Source organism: Penicillium samsonianum (assembly GCF_028829775.1).
Source record: "Penicillium samsonianum strain IBT 33392 chromosome Unknown utg000003l_segment0_segment0, whole genome shotgun sequence".
Classification (NCBI taxonomy): Eukaryota; Fungi; Ascomycota; class Eurotiomycetes; order Eurotiales; family Aspergillaceae; genus Penicillium; species Penicillium samsonianum.
Window position 1 is genome coordinate 1551344 of NW_026643261.1, and position 14608 is coordinate 1565951.

General features: G+C 48.9%; 7 protein-coding genes across 7 annotated transcripts; 4 read left to right on the forward strand and 3 right to left on the reverse strand.

The window, feature by feature from the left end:
* Nucleotides 1–919: 919 nt before the first annotated feature.
* On the forward strand, nucleotides 920–1489 carry N7471_004162 (uncharacterized protein; the record flags this gene model as incomplete). The annotated part of the gene is made up of 1 exon (XM_057276881.1): nucleotides 920–1489. The coding sequence occupies one exon, from the start codon at nucleotides 920–922 to the stop codon at nucleotides 1487–1489; it is 570 nt and encodes a 189-aa protein (XP_057136491.1).
* Nucleotides 1490–2064: 575 nt separating this feature from the next.
* Nucleotides 2065–3696, reverse strand: N7471_004163 (uncharacterized protein). Its single transcript, XM_057276882.1, has 3 exons — nucleotides 3535–3696; nucleotides 3420–3485; nucleotides 2065–3307 (listed from the first exon to the last, which is right to left on the reverse strand). The coding sequence occupies exons 1-3, from the start codon at nucleotides 3599–3601 to the stop codon at nucleotides 2277–2279; spliced, it is 1164 nt and encodes a 387-aa protein (XP_057136492.1). The 5' UTR covers nucleotides 3602–3696; the 3' UTR covers nucleotides 2065–2276.
* Nucleotides 3697–4231: 535 nt separating this feature from the next.
* On the forward strand, nucleotides 4232–4750 carry N7471_004164 (putative COPII vesicles protein Yip3; the record flags this gene model as incomplete). The annotated part of the gene is made up of 1 exon (XM_057276883.1): nucleotides 4232–4750. The coding sequence occupies one exon, from the start codon at nucleotides 4232–4234 to the stop codon at nucleotides 4748–4750; it is 519 nt and encodes a 172-aa protein (XP_057136493.1).
* Nucleotides 4751–4776: 26 nt separating this feature from the next.
* N7471_004165 (uncharacterized protein) lies at nucleotides 4777–5913 on the forward strand (the record flags this gene model as incomplete). Its single annotated transcript, XM_057276884.1, has 1 exon — nucleotides 4777–5913. One exon carries the CDS (start codon nucleotides 4777–4779, stop codon nucleotides 5911–5913), a length of 1137 nt encoding a protein of 378 aa, XP_057136494.1.
* Nucleotides 5914–7036: 1123 nt separating this feature from the next.
* On the forward strand, nucleotides 7037–8039 carry N7471_004166 (Frag1/DRAM/Sfk1 family protein; the record flags this gene model as incomplete). The annotated part of the gene is made up of 4 exons (XM_057276885.1): nucleotides 7037–7091; nucleotides 7153–7234; nucleotides 7293–7562; nucleotides 7628–8039. The coding sequence occupies 4 exons, from the start codon at nucleotides 7037–7039 to the stop codon at nucleotides 8037–8039; spliced, it is 819 nt and encodes a 272-aa protein (XP_057136495.1).
* Nucleotides 8040–8491: 452 nt separating this feature from the next.
* N7471_004167 (tyrosine-protein phosphatase) lies at nucleotides 8492–9742 on the reverse strand (the record flags this gene model as incomplete). The annotated part of the gene is made up of 5 exons (XM_057276886.1): nucleotides 8492–8987; nucleotides 9077–9286; nucleotides 9350–9429; nucleotides 9522–9558; nucleotides 9636–9742. The coding sequence occupies 5 exons, from the start codon at nucleotides 9740–9742 to the stop codon at nucleotides 8492–8494; spliced, it is 930 nt and encodes a 309-aa protein (XP_057136496.1).
* Nucleotides 9743–10361: 619 nt separating this feature from the next.
* Nucleotides 10362–13471, reverse strand: N7471_004168 (glycoside hydrolase family 35 protein; the record flags this gene model as incomplete). The annotated part of the gene is made up of 4 exons (XM_057276887.1): nucleotides 10362–11496; nucleotides 11549–12050; nucleotides 12108–13184; nucleotides 13237–13471. 4 exons carry the CDS (start codon nucleotides 13469–13471, stop codon nucleotides 10362–10364), a joined length of 2949 nt encoding a protein of 982 aa, XP_057136497.1.
* Nucleotides 13472–14608: the final 1137 nt, after the last annotated feature.

A 14608-nucleotide genomic window follows, 5' to 3' on the forward strand; every position in this document is an offset into this window, starting at 1 on the left:
GTTGAAGAGGTCATCACCTTGTACTGGACTAGGGAGAGTTGCCATGAAGGATATGGGGAAAGGGCTTGGCACATGTCAAGACATGTTGACCGTTGGACACGAACAATTAGTTTATTGATTTAGATGAATTAATATAGTTCGCATCTCATACGCGTGTTAATGTTAGCTGACGACTTCAGCATAGTATGTGGTGAAAGAACTACTAAACGGCAGTCGGTGAGCATTCAATTCTTCGGTTCGAACAACCAATCCATCACAAACAGGGTCTTGATTTTAAACAACATACACACCAGTGGACAGGGACAACAGTACATATGTACTATATATTCCAAGATAATTTTGAATGATTATTATATCAAGATTGGATTGCTCGACTATCTGGGGTACTTTGTCTCTGACTTTGTCTAGGAAAAATGCGGTTTACGACTAAGTTTAGCCGGCCACCCCCCAGCCACCTTTATTCCGCCAGGGGGGTGACTGGTCAATCCAATCTGAAGATCCCCTTTGATTCGTCTGAAATTAGCATCCAGCGTTATTCACGAACCCCTCTTAGAATCTCAATTGTGCCAGCTGTCAAAAGAGATTTCCTGCATAGAAAATCCGCAAAGCGGGTGCACACATCGGCCTAGACCTCACATCGCGCATCTCCGCAGCAGCTAGTGGCTGACTTGCATCTGTCTCTTTTCACTCTTTCAATTGCCACACAGAACAAAAAAAAAAAAGGTTCAAAGAGATCATCAGGGGCATTGTTACGCAGCAGCATCTCAAAACTGCCTTCTTCTGTGTACCAACCTACCACAATCCCTCTCCTAACACACAAACCGTCATTCAGACCAGACACCTCATCCACCGTTCTGGCCCCAAGTTGCGCAGAATTACACCCGTAACCAGCTCCAGCATCAGCATCCCCACCAACACAATGGGTTGGTTCGACGGTAAATCCAGCGCCGTTTCATCCTCAGGATACGTGCGACGACGGTCCTCACCAACACCCAGCTCGCACAGCACACACAGCAGACGCAGCAAATCCGGCTACTCCTCCACGCACCATACGCGACACTCAGCGCCATCTTTCTTTGGCGGGTTCGGCGGCAGTCGAGCAGGAGGCCGATCAAGCCCATCTGTGTTCTCGTCGTTCTCGTCTTCGTCGCGACGGGCCCGTCCCCGTGAGGGATTTGTCCAGCGCATGCTCCGCGACATCAAGCGTCTCTTCCGCGATATCTATCGCTGGGCCCGTCGAAACCCCATGAAGGTCTTTATGATGGTTATTGTGCCGCTCCTGACTAGCGGTGTGCTGCCGAAGCTGCTTGCTATGATTGGCATTCGCTTGCCGCATGCTGTTACCAGTGCCCTTGGTGGTGCGTCGAAGCCTCGTGGTGCTGGTGGTTTCGAGGGTATGGGTGGTGGTGGTGGTGGTGGTGGTGGTGGTGGTAGGGGTATGTCGGAGAACATTAGCAGTCTCATGAACATTGCCAAGATGTTTGCGTAGGTGATGCCCCTCCGGGTTGGTTAGGCTGTTCTGTTCGAGTCTGAGGTCCTTTTTTTCCACGATTTGCGATGCTTTGCTGAAATTCAATATATGATGATCATGATTATACACCTACTGTCCTTTGCTCATTTTTGTGCTTTTATACTCACGCTCTTTTTTTGTCGTTGGATTTTGCTCTTTTCGATGTTGTCATGAATTGGGAGGTCCGTCTGGATTCGATAGATTTGATTTATTTGGAAAAGTTGTTCTTTTGTATCAGCAATGGAACATCTGAAAATTCGAAACAAGTCTAGAGATCCGTTCAAGTCTCCTATTTATACTAAATTGGTCAAGTTTTGGTGCCCAAGCTGGTGGATATGACGGTGTCGGACAGCTGTACACCGCACTAGTTGTGTCATGAGGAAGTGCACTGGCCCTATGGCAGACCCGCCTACAAACCTGCCAAACAAGATATGGAGTACAGATATTCCTGGCAGACCGATCTTTACGGGTATACTCCGTAGTCCTAAACGTATGAAATAGATCTGCAAGGAGGCAACATATATCATACTGCAACGGTAGACCGTGCATGGTGTATCGATGACCAGTAGCTGATCTCCATCATTTTGTCTTGAAGTATTGGACATGAGAAAAAAAAGATTATGTGTACATTTTGGTTTCTACTTCGGTATTGCCAACATCCGAGCAGGAATTCTATAGTAAAGCAACCTTGGGGAACTTTTGTGATCAGCCCGGGCAGAGAAAGTAACGACAAACGCCCGAGGTGCAGCAATACAGCTGTCCAAGTCTATGATCGCTGGGAGCGCTTGCCACGCTTCCGAGAGCGGGAGTTTGAGATGGCAGTGGTCTCAGCTTCGTCAACCAGGGGCTCCTCAGCCTCATCAGAATCCACTTCTTCCTCGGTGGAAGTACCCAACACCCGACCAACAGTCTTGTTGAAGCACCAGATGGGAAGCTTGCACACCATTGTCTCACGGAGAGTAGGGCGCGCAATTTGATCAAGGTCGAGCAGGAACTCCTGGCGCTCGCCAGCCTCGTTCTGCTCTTCCAAAAACACATTGCCAATAGAATCGACAATCAATGTCTTTCCATTCTCAGCAACGACGCGCTTCCGCTCACCAGTGCTGGCAGGCTGCTCAGTGGGGGTGGAGGTACCAGAGGCACGAGAGCTGACACGGGCTCCTCCTCCCTTCTTATCCTTCTTGTTCTCCTTATCCATCATGCGCTTCTGGCGACGGTTGACAGCCATGGCACCGGCGTCACCGGATTCAGGGGCAGGAGGGGGAGGCGCTGCTGCGACCGAGTCGATTCCGGGGATACCACGAACACCCGTTTCATCGCCCCAGGCGGCTCTGCGTGCCTGGCGAATGTAGCGATCCACAAACTCGCGCTGCCGCTTCCAGCTAAGGACCAGCGCGGCGTAGTGAGCACCACCGCCGAAAACTAGGAACAGACCCGCCAGCACGGAGCCCAGACCAGGACGGAAGCGCGAGTAGTAGTATCCGGTACCCTTCCACAGGGGGAAGCCATTCTTGAGGAAGTGGTCGTAACGCTGACGGTTCGGGCCGCGCAGGACGTTGGCGACGAGGTTCAGACGGGCAGAGCGGGCGTCGGCGTTCTTGACTGCGGCGTCAATCTCGCGCTGAGTAGGACCCTTGTTGACATTGACCCCCTGATTGGACTTGGCCTTGCTCTTGTCCTTGGCGTAGTTGGCGATGAAGGCGCGCTTGACCTTGTCCGGGTGGATGGTTCTCGACTTCTTGCGGTAGGCCTTGGTGATTTGTTCCTGATTGGCATTGGGACGGATCTCGAGGAGGTCTGCAGTGGGCCGGGTATAGAAGTTAGATACGTATCCCTGAAAATGATGGAAATAAAAATGAAGACATAAAGGAAAGAAAGCTCATGGCAGTGCTAGGGAGACATCACATACCGTAGAAGGTCACATTGGCACCTTCATTTGTGGCCACATCATTTTGTAAACCAAAAATCTCATAGTCTGTTGGAGGTCAGTAGGGAAGGATTTGTCCGGGGTAAACAATACCCACCTTCTTTGGACCAAGCAGCGACGAGGCCGAAGAAGACGAAGAGCGATAGAAAGGCAAATGGCTTCATGATGATAGCGGTCAATGCCGCAGAAGCCAGAAACGAGAGAAGTATAGAAATGAACGAATAAGCTGTGTGTTAGTGGAGGACATGTAGGGAAAAAAGCGGTCGGGCGTTTATCCACTGCAAAGAACCCAACGTGGCCCCAATCGACTTGGGTGTTTTTTTACTGTGACTGTTTTATTTTTTGCTTTTGAGGGGAAATACAGTTGGGCTCTGCATGAATTATTGCATCTGAGCGTACTCCCGTAAATGGGTATATATAGAGAGAGATCTAGATTCTAGGTGTAGTCTTTCTTCTGTTTCCTTTCAGGCCTGAAGAACTCCTAGGGAGTTGCCCAGGGATCCAGGAACTGGATGACCTCAGGGACCCGGTTACTATTATTAGGAGATTGTTTTGTTTCTACCTAATTGCTCTACTATATTTCACATCTTATTACTTGATAGCTTGGGTGAAACCAAGACCGGCTCTGACTAACGAAAGGGGAAAAGTCCCAAAAAAGAAAAGTGACTGCCTCTCTCCGACGTGTTGTTTCCGGCACTCTTTGCTCTCTATCCACTCTACATCACTTTATTACCTGTCCCATTTTCAACTTTTATATTTTTTTTCCCCCCTTCTCAACCTCTTCTTCATTCAAAATGGTCTCTATTCCAATTGATGCGATCACTTCGCGTTTTGGCGATCGCTTCAACAACCTCCGTAGCACCTCTTTGAGCACGCGCTTCGCCAACCTGCGCCCGATTTCCGAGTTCCTCGACATCAAGCGCATATCCAAGCCAGCCAACTTCGGTGAAGCCCAGAGCCGAGTCAACTACAACCTGTCCTACTTCTCCAGCAACTATGCCGTCGTGTTTGTGATGCTCAGCATCTACAGCTTGCTGACCAACTTGGTGCTGCTGTTCGACATGATCTTTGTGAGCTGTGGTCTCTACGGAATCAACATGCTGCAAGGTCGGGATCTGGATCTGGGCTTCTCTCGCTTCACCACTTCGCAGCTTTACACCGGACTACTCATCATCGGTGTCCCCATCGGCATCTGGGCCTCCCCCCTCACGACTGCCCTGTGGTTGATTGGCGCTACTGGCGTGACCGTTTTCGGCCACGCTGCATTTTTGGATAAGCCGATCGAGAATGCTTTTTCCGAGGAGGCGGTCTAGGTGGTCGGCCGCGAGCTCCTTTTGATATGCCCTCATGGGGAAGACCACCGGGGGCACGAACGGGGAGAAATAATAGGGGACGCGCGGCGTGGGAGGAGACTCGACTGGAGGAGGTGGATAGTGAGGAGGATGCATACGGGCGGGAGTTGGTGCGGAGCGGTCGATACAGGCAGCTGGAGTATGGAGGACGAGGGCCGCGGAGGCGACCTGTGGATTATGAGGACCTGTCAGATGAATCTGAATCGGTTGATGGGGGAGACTTCGATCTATACGACCATGAGGATAGCACGGTGGCCTATGCGATTCAACTGGCCATGCGGGACAAGGAGGATCAATTGGTGGACACAGCGCTCGAGCGAATTCGCCGCGCCCAAGTTCTGGGAAAGAAAAACGTCCGGCTGTCGAAACGCGAACTGGATGCCTTGGAGCGCAAGCGCCAGCAGACGGACGGTTTAAGTGGAAGCCGGCGCCCATCGTCCCGACGGAGCGGAGCAGTTGGTGCGCCAGAACAGCTGCCCGGCGCGTATCCGGCCTTTGCCCCTGATCCACACAGCACCTGGGCTCGTGGGACGGGCGCGAATAGTCGACCGTCCAGCTCATCTTCTGCTCCCCGGCCCCGGACTCCAACGACACAATCTCTTCGTCCCCAGCAGTCCAATTCCCCTCTTCGACCTCCCTACCCGCCATACACACCCGAGCGCTTTGCGCCCAATGGCCGACCACAGTCGATGCAACAAGCGCCTGTGTTCCAACGGCCACTACCAGACGATCCTCAATGGGCCCCACCCTACTACAATACAATGCAGATGAGCCCATACGGGGAACCCGCGCCATATCAAACGCAGGTTCCTACCGATCCTCGGGTCGGACAGCAGAGTCGAATGAGTTACCCTTCAGGCCCTCCATACCCAGTTTACCAATCTCAATCTCCTGGCAAACGCCCACCGCAAGGCACACCACAGACCCGGGGCGACCTTGCTCCAGCTCCAGCTCTAGCTCCATCCAAGTTGGGGACTGAGGAATCCAGTGAAGAATCGGAGAGCAGCGAAGATGAAGTGCAGATCGTCAAGGTGGCCAAGGTGGCGGAGCGCAAGGCCCCGCCAGTTGCAGTTGCGCAGAGGCGGCCGGTTACCGGAACCACTCGTAAACGGACCAGTCGATGAAGATGACGTGTCTCTCAGGGTTGTCCTGATATCTAAAAAATTACTTTCGGTCCGGGGTTTTTTTCTTTTCTGCTTTACTGTTTTTCGATTCCATCATTGCGGTCTTTCCGTACCGCGACGGCGTTTTTAGGTAGACCGGTAGACCGGGCTGCAAGCATACACATATTATTTCCACTTTTTATTTGATGTAGATCTTTGTAGGGCTTGGAATATCTTGAAGTTTAATAGTTTGATATAAGTGGACCTCATGGTGAATGCAGGCTAAAAGCGCCTGAACATGTGACCACGAGTTGTATTACTACATACGTATTCGCTCAGCCTCCAAACCTTGAAGGACCTGCCAAGTATTCAGCCACCCGGTCTACCCGTAGATCTTGGACAACCTAGGAACAGGCAGTCATAATACAACAGTTGTACATGGAAAGTATCAAATATTAATAGTATCATGAGGTACCTAGGTATGCTAATATAACTACAGTACAATATTAACTATTGGAGTAAATATTCAGGCTGATCATTTAAACTAGGCTGTGTGGCAACACAATTTTTCTGCCTTGGCACTGAAGATGACGTAGATTGATGATTGATAATTGATAATCTCCATAATCTCCAGGGCCTTAGGGGCGTCTATCGAAAATAATAATCTCTCGAAATCTTTCTTTCTTCTCCATCTGCTTCTCCTTTCAAGGTATCTAGTACCCCACTGGGTATACCCAAAAAAACAAAAATTCCCCTTGCGCATCATCATTGTCCCGGTTCCAATTTGAAATTTGACATCCCTTTGTCATCTAAGCGCCACTCCAGGGCTGTCGCCCCCTTTAGACTCCTTTGAACCTGGAATGTACATATTCCTTTGAAACATTGCACATAAATACAGGGATATAGGTGAGTGGCACGATTGAGGAATACACCTGGAATCCACACCTTCTTTCCATCCTATATGGAAATCACAGACATCGCTTGGAGAAGCTGCGACTAACAGGATCCTATAGGCTCTCGTTCATTTTGCGGTTCTTTCAATCTCCCACTCTCTTTGAACTGGGTTTTAGCAGACATACAAACACCCCACATACCTTCCATCACATCAAAATCGGTCTCGAAGTACAACTCAAAAGTCGCAAAGATGTGGATTATATCGTTTTGGATGTTTCCGCTGGTGTCAGCCTGCATGTGGGTTTGTAAGACATCCCTGCACTGAACTGGATATCTTGTTCTGGACTGCAGCTAACACGGTTCTAGCAATGTTGATCGCCATGCTGGTCATCTGGATCCAAGATGGAAGACCACACTACGCCAGTATGTCTCAAGGACAGACGATTGCGTATGTTTTCTCTCCACCATTACTAATGCCCATCCATGCGCTAACAAGACTGTTATAGGTACATTTCAGATGTCGGAGCGCAAGGCTTGAAGCCGTTGTTCGTCGCAGGCAGCGTGGTCACCGTCGTCTTTCTCGATTTAGCATTCCTCTCCGAGCGATGGCTTCGACACTCCAACCAATTGGCCTCGAATAAGGGTAGATTGGACAAGGCATGCGCTATTGGTTCAATCTTCTTCGCGGTTGCCGGTGCTGCCGGTCTGATTCTGCTCTCTATCTTTGATACACTCCGTCACCCGAATCTGCACGACGGGTTCATCGCCCTGTTCATGTGAGTTCTGCCCACTCTTGGAACTATGCAGCCAACAGCCAACTGACCAATCAATTTCTCTCCAGTGCTGGATACGTGATTAGTGCCGTTTTGGTTTGCATCGAGTACCTCCGCATCGGAATCTTCTACCGTCGCGAGCACCGTGTTTTGCTCGTCAGTTTCTTTATCAAGCTTGTCTTCGTCATCGTCGAGCTCGCACTCGCCATCGGCTTCGGTGTTTGCATTGGTGGCGGGAAGTCGTCGAAGCAAAACCCCGGCGCAGTTCTCGAGTGGACCATTGCTTTCGCATTCACTGGCTACGTTCTCTCCTTCGTCGTCGATCTATTGCCTTCCGTGCGCACCCGAAACCACGTGCCCCAGGGTGAGAAGTACCTCATGAACGAGGGTACCCGTTCAGAGGGTGTCTCCATCGAAGAGCCGCTGACCCATGACTCGATGGGCCCGAACACCGGCTTTTACCGCGGCCAGCGGGTCTAACTAATTTCCTTTGCTTTCTGAATTCTTATATTCCTGTATTTACTTATACGACCTGCACGATGTCATCGGATACTCTGCTTTTGTTAATGCTTTTTTGATACCTGTCATGGATACTCTTATATATGGTGTTTTTCGGAAGTTGGGCATACACTTAGAGCCAATATGTTGACCTTAGATTACATATTTAGTCGTTATAGCAATTCAATAACTCAACGTTTCTATTGGATGTTTCCTAGGCTTCTTTCTCTCAATCTGTTCACTAGACATGAAACGAAAACATGCAATCCTCCACCATTCAGTATCTCGCATCCAAATTCCATGCATATAACAGAAAACGCTAGACCCATCCCAATGCCAAGGTCATTATCGTATCTACATATCCCATATGAAAACAAAAATCCATCCCTCCATATATCCAGATCCAAATCCCAACCCAGCCCCCCAAAGAACCCTCAAACCAAAAACTTCCCCCTAACCCTCTCCTGCATCTCAAACCCAACCCCAACCCTCTCCAAATACCCCCTCACACCCCCATACCTGTTCTCAAGATACTCAGTCGTATTACTAACAAAACCAGGCGGACAACGCGTATAATCCTCCCCAAGTCCAATAGCCCTAATCTCCTCCATGCGTTCCTCAAACTCCGACACAAGCTCCAGCTCCGAGCGACTGTAATCATCAACAATCGCATCAACCGGCACCACACCAACAAGAAGCAACATAAGCAACACAACAAGACCCGTCCGGTCTTTTCCCTGCGTGCAGTGCACTAATGTTGGGTATGAGTCCTCGCAAGCCAGGATCTCGAATACGGCCCGGATCTCGCCCATGCTTGAATCGAGCGTGTCTTGGGCTAAGCCTGTTAGGCCGCGCGGTTGCATTACCGACCCGCAGACTAGACGAACCGCATCGCTGCGATAGCCGGTTGTTACAAGGCCGATTATTTTGCTGGGTTGTGTTAGTTGGTTGTTTATATGTAGGGTAATGGTGATGCTATGTATGCATAGATGGATGGGGGGAAGAGGGAGGACACTTACAGATATGTATACCAGTCCAATTTCGATAATAAGGCGCGTTCGAAGCCTTTGCCTGTTAGGCTTATTAGAGCTCGTTCTGAGCCGGGGATTTGGAGGAGGTGTTCGTCTGGGTTTGTTGGGATTGGGTCTGTCGGTAATGGTGATTTTTCTGATTGATCTGATTTGGCATTTTCGTTTCGACGTTTACGTGTGCCCATTTGGTGTTCTGTTCTGTTGGTGTATTAGTTTCTAGATTCGGCTTTATTTTTTTTTAGTGATTTGGTGTTGACATACTGGGAACGGAGATCGATGACGGTGTGAATGTGTAGTTCTTCTGCTAGACGACGTTTATCTCGTTCTGAAGCATCGTCGAGCTGGAAATTTCAATTAGTTTTTCGTTTTCTTTTTGCTTATTCTGACAACGCATCAATGCATCGGAGTCATCATTGAGCGGGGTTGGAATTACCCTCGCGCTGCGAAAGAACACGCCTTCTTTCAAGATCCTGTGTGCATTGTTAGTTTGTGTATTTAAAGAGATTTGGATATGTCAAGATCGTGTTCAAAGACGCGTCCAACTCACTCTTTGCGACAAAATTGATTAACCGACCGGCCGACATCGCGGAAATTGATGATGTTGTCGAATGGCCGATCGGGAGAGTCTAGATCCACGCTGTTATGGCGCGACATGATAAATTAGATATTAGGGAAATATAAAGAAATATAAACAAAAGAATATTGTTTAGAGGTGAGAAGGAGGAACGTCAACGTGTTTAAACGTGTGGAGAAGTACAAATGGCGGTGGACACGGACGTTGGGCAGACATCGCGTTTTGGCCGATAGTCGCCTGGACAATGAACAATTTTTGTTTGGCTTTAGGAGTTACAATTTAGTCAATTGTCATTGGTTATGGGCATTTATTGGTGACTTGGTGACTTTGTGTGTCTTGGTGTGTTATAAAAGAGCCGACTATATACAGTAGAGACAGGTGTTTTTAGTATCTCTTCTAATGTCCTTTTGTATACACTTGTAGAGAAATTGACGGGGGTATGGCTTAGTGTCTGTTTTACCTAGGTAGACTTCTTAGTACTTCAAGTACACAAGTCTGATGTAACAAAAAAAAAACAAGGAAGTAGGGTTCCATATAATAAGCGATGATGAAACAGGTACCGGAGCTAAACAAAGAACTAGGGAAGGTCTAGGCCCCGGAAAAGCCCCAAGAACCCAACGGAAGATCTCAGTTCAATGTGATGAACAACCGCGGGCAGAATAATGTGTCATAAAACACCATAGTCAATACCTTTATCAACTAAACATATTGTCCCCGGTTGTTCTTCCATTTTGGCTGCAGGTATGACCAATCGTGATTGAAGTTGAATCCAGTGCGATAAGCCCCATATGCAACCAGATCCACCTGACTCAGTCTCGCCCCCTGCTCCGTCAGCGCCCACAAACTAATCGCCAACGTATTCTCCCCACGGTTGTTAATCACCCCGGGCGGGAAAGGGAACCTAGTCTGGGGTCCGATGTGTGGCAGGTAATGACCGAACTGGTACCCATTCATGAAGATCTGGACTACTGCGGGGGAATCAGCAGATGCACCGACCTGCAGGCCAATCGGAACGTCCAGGTCGGAATCCAGGTCCAGCTTGAAGGTCGTCGTGTAGAATCGGCCTGCTGCGCCAGATACACCCTCTAGAGGACTGTCTGATGTCGCCGTCTTGGACGCTTTGTATCCGGGGAGATGCCAACCAAGACGCTCTCCGTACAGACCTCCTTCGTTCATGGGTCCGCGCACGGGGTCGATGTTGGCTTCGCCTCCTGCGTTGCCTTGGATGCGCCAGGATGTGAAATCGCCGCCAAGAAGCGTAGCGCCTAGTATACCACGCGGGTTTTGCGCCCCGTTCGGTTTTACGTTTGCCTCGTCGTGGCCTGTGTAATCCATGACAACGGTCAGAACATTGTCCCTCTCGTGCAAGGTAGAGCTGTTGAATAATAGCTCGGCTGATGTCGCGGTTAGGGCGGGATCCCCAATGTCTCCGCCGACATAGACTCCGTTTAACCAGGCAGCCCAGCCAGCGGCCACGCCGTTCTGGACTGTGAGATTTGCGCCTGTCGCGGTCACGCCGTCGAACCGTCCGCGGTAGATCTTCGCTCCGGCATGGTAGCCGTAGTCGCCAGAGTAAAGCACGGGAAGTGTTAGTGGTGCGACGGAGTTGACTGAGGTCGTTTTGTTGCAGATTGTCCAGCGGGAATCATCATAGCCTGGCTTGATCTCTGGAAGTGTATCTTGCGCTTTCCATGATTTCAGAGTTGGCAGTGATACCTTGGAATGTTGGGCTCCCGGAGCTGATCCGATTAAGCTGCCGTAGGCTGTCTTCTTCGTTGAAATCTCCTTGCCATTCCACTTGATCTTGTTAACCTTTGAGTTGCCCGTGTAGACCCTAGCATCACATATTAGCTAACAACTGATTTGAGAGTTAATATCGCACTTACTCAAGAGAGGTTGTGTTTGCGTTATCACCGACAAGACTGACGGTGTTCCCGCTGACAGTTGCTGTGCGGACGAGATATGGCCCAAGAGCAATGATCTGCTCACTAGGAGCCACAAGCGGATTGGAAGTAGTCGGTACTGCAAAGAAGTTCCACGCCGTTTCTTTATCGAGAAGATAGACTAGTACACCGTGCGAGAATTTCAGGACTGTCGTGCCATCCCCTTGAGTGTATGTATATTTGGTGCCATGATCCGATGCGGCGGAGCTCACTTTCGAATCGCCGTATGTCTTGAAAGTCAGATCGGTCGGTGCATCTTTGAAGACAAACTCTCCTTTCTGTCCGATATTCAGATAGAAAACAATGACATCCACATCGAGGGTGGCGTAGGTCAAAACCTCGGCAGATGAATAGAGTAAGCTCGAGCCCTCGCCGATCTGGTAGTCGGTGACTATAATTTTGCTCTGACGGCCGGCCAACTCAATATTGGGAATTGTGATGGCCCCTATTGTGTAGACTCTAAGTTAGCGCAATTCTTCTTCTCAAAACACTGAGTACATACCAGCCGAGGTGTTGACATTGAGAGAAGTAGTAGTCACAGCACGAGAGGAGCTGGTAGAGTGTGCTAGAACATAGAAACCGGCATGAGTTTCTGGATTTCGCAAGGCCCAGGTATAGATACTAGCATCACTAGTATACCCCGTTCCATTCCCTTCCATTTGCGTTTGAAGAAGACCAGATGACACACGAGTAAACAGACCAATCAACTTGGTCTGCTTGAGCTTGTCCCGAATCTCACGGGTCTCTCGCATAGGCGCAGAGTAGTCATATGAAGTGTAGACAACCGGAGCAGCACTTTGTCCCCAAGAAGTTGCTCCCATAACCATATAGATATTCTGCAATGTGACTCTGGAGCCGATGTTATTCTTATAGTAGACGTCGGCGAATTCAGGCGAAAGCTCAGTAGAACACTGATCGTAGAAAGTACCTCCCCAGGCAGAGAACCAACCGCCCTCAAACTCTGGCAGGTACTCAGGCTGAGAACTGGAGTAATTTTGGAACCACTGGTAATAAGTACGGACGAGATTGAAGCCAGTATCCGGGTTGGTGCAGGACAGACCACCAGGATAGGAGTCCAGACCATAGATGTTGACGGCACCGCCCACATCCTGGTAGTCTGTCGACCAGCTCATAGAGCGCATTCCCTTCTCGTTATGCGAACTCGGGACAACGATGCCAGCATCACTGAAGGCGGCTTTGACTTGTTCCATGTACTTGACAACAGTGTTATCGGAACTGTGAGTTGTCTCCTGCAACTCATTCTCGTGCTGGTTGAGAATGACCGGACCACCACTTGTGATTTGGTTTGCGGCGATGATCTTTCCAATCTTCTGGATCCACGGATACCATCGGTCATAGTAGGAGCTTGCGCTCGTGCGTGTGCTGCCCATTTGACCATTGGATGCCCACAGTGCAAAACCACCAGCAGAGGTCTCGGCATTGCAGTAAGGTCCTGCGCGCGCGATCACATACAGACCTGCCTGCTTGGCATAATCAAAAACGCGCTGGACGTCATGGGCGCCGTTCTCGAAGTCGAAAGTATCTTCGGATGCAGAGTGGAAACTCCAGAAGAAGTAGACTAATTGAAATGAGTACCAGTGCAGCCTAGGGGTTATTGTCAATTCACTCACTAGAGACCGCATTAAATCCATTTGCGCGTAGCTTCTGAAACACATCGAGCCATAGCTCAGGCACGGGGAGTCGCTGGTAATGGAATTCACCCGAGAACACATATACCCTCTCTCCCTTGACTGAGAGGCTGTATTTATCCCATGTCACATCAGTAGTCTTGCCATTATCTGTCGCAGAGACGAAATGGCTGGATATAAGTCCAAGGAGGACGGGAAGAAACGCGAGAAGACGCATTGTCGGGTGCTGTGTAGGTACCCTCCATCTTGGAATATTACTTGTTATAATGGGTGTACGCTTCGGTTCTCGCTATAGAGATACCCCGTACTCTGCTGGGATTGGTGGATATTTTGGGAGATCAAATGTCCGATTAGGCAATTTTCCAGGGTTGCAAGGGCCGTGAAGATGCGGGGGAATCGCTTGTGTCTCCTTATTGGAAGTAATTACTACCTCAATTGTTATTATCGACCTGACTAGAAGTTTATACAGATTTATAGTGAGTTAGTCATTTATATAGAAGTAGAATACGCGGCCGCTTATATGGCCTTGAGGATATAGCGCACAACGTAATGTCAAGTCAAGATGATATTATAGATATTATAATTAGATTCCACTACGATGTCCTTTTACATGTCTTTTTAGAAGTCTTTTGAATTCCCTTTTAGATGACTTTTTATATGCCTAGATAATTCGCAAACCGTAGAATGGGGTTAAAGGCAGCTTTTTGGTATATAGTATCTGTGTGAGTAGAAGTGTTTATTCAATCAATTATTACGCTATAATAAGTTAGAAATCCCCATTTTCTGCTGACATGGTCCTATGCGCTGCGTACTACAGCTGTGGTTCTGGCCAGAGCATTGTTTCAAAGTGTCGTCACCTCTGATTCGCCGAATCTGCCAACGGACGTTCGAAACTGAAGTCGGAGTGCACCTAGTGTATTAGAGTTTGGTTTGACCTCATAATACCTCTTGCTAATGTGATTATGTGTGATGCTCAAGCCGTGTTGAAGGGGGCGAAAAGGAGAGCATACATTCAGATACTTGGGTGTAGCAGTTACAAGAAGTACGAAATCTCTGTGGCAGAGAATTGGAATCGAGAATTGAGCAGATAAGAGGTGGATGCCTCCAGGGCATTTTTAAAATCCAAGGCATCAAACCATAGGCATCCATGGAATCCACGGATACATGAAGAAAGATGGTGACACGCACTTTCTTCACTTTCTACATTTGCCATTCTTTTTCTTTTCTATTTCCTCCCATCTCTTTCTTCTCTTTCTTCTCTTATTCCTTCTTTCATAGTATCATCTGATGCGACTTTTCGACATGGCGTCCCTTCTTTCGTTGCCAAATGAGTTACTATGCCAAATTGCCTCAG

What these genes read in the sequence shown, in the direction of transcription:
- N7471_004163 (XM_057276882.1), bottom strand. Translation starts at nt 3,601, where the DNA reads ATGAAGCCATTTGCCTTTCTATCGCTCTTCGTCTTCTTCGGCCTCGTC. An exon ending in CGCTGCTTGGTCCAAAGAAG is followed by an intron (nt 3,486 to 3,534) that starts GTGGGTATTGTT and finishes GACCTCCAACAG; the next exon opens with ACTATGAGATTTTTGGTTTA. An exon ending in TGCCAATGTGACCTTCTACG is followed by an intron (nt 3,308 to 3,419) that starts GTATGTGATGTC and finishes GGCCCACTGCAG; the next exon opens with ACCTCCTCGAGATCCGTCCC.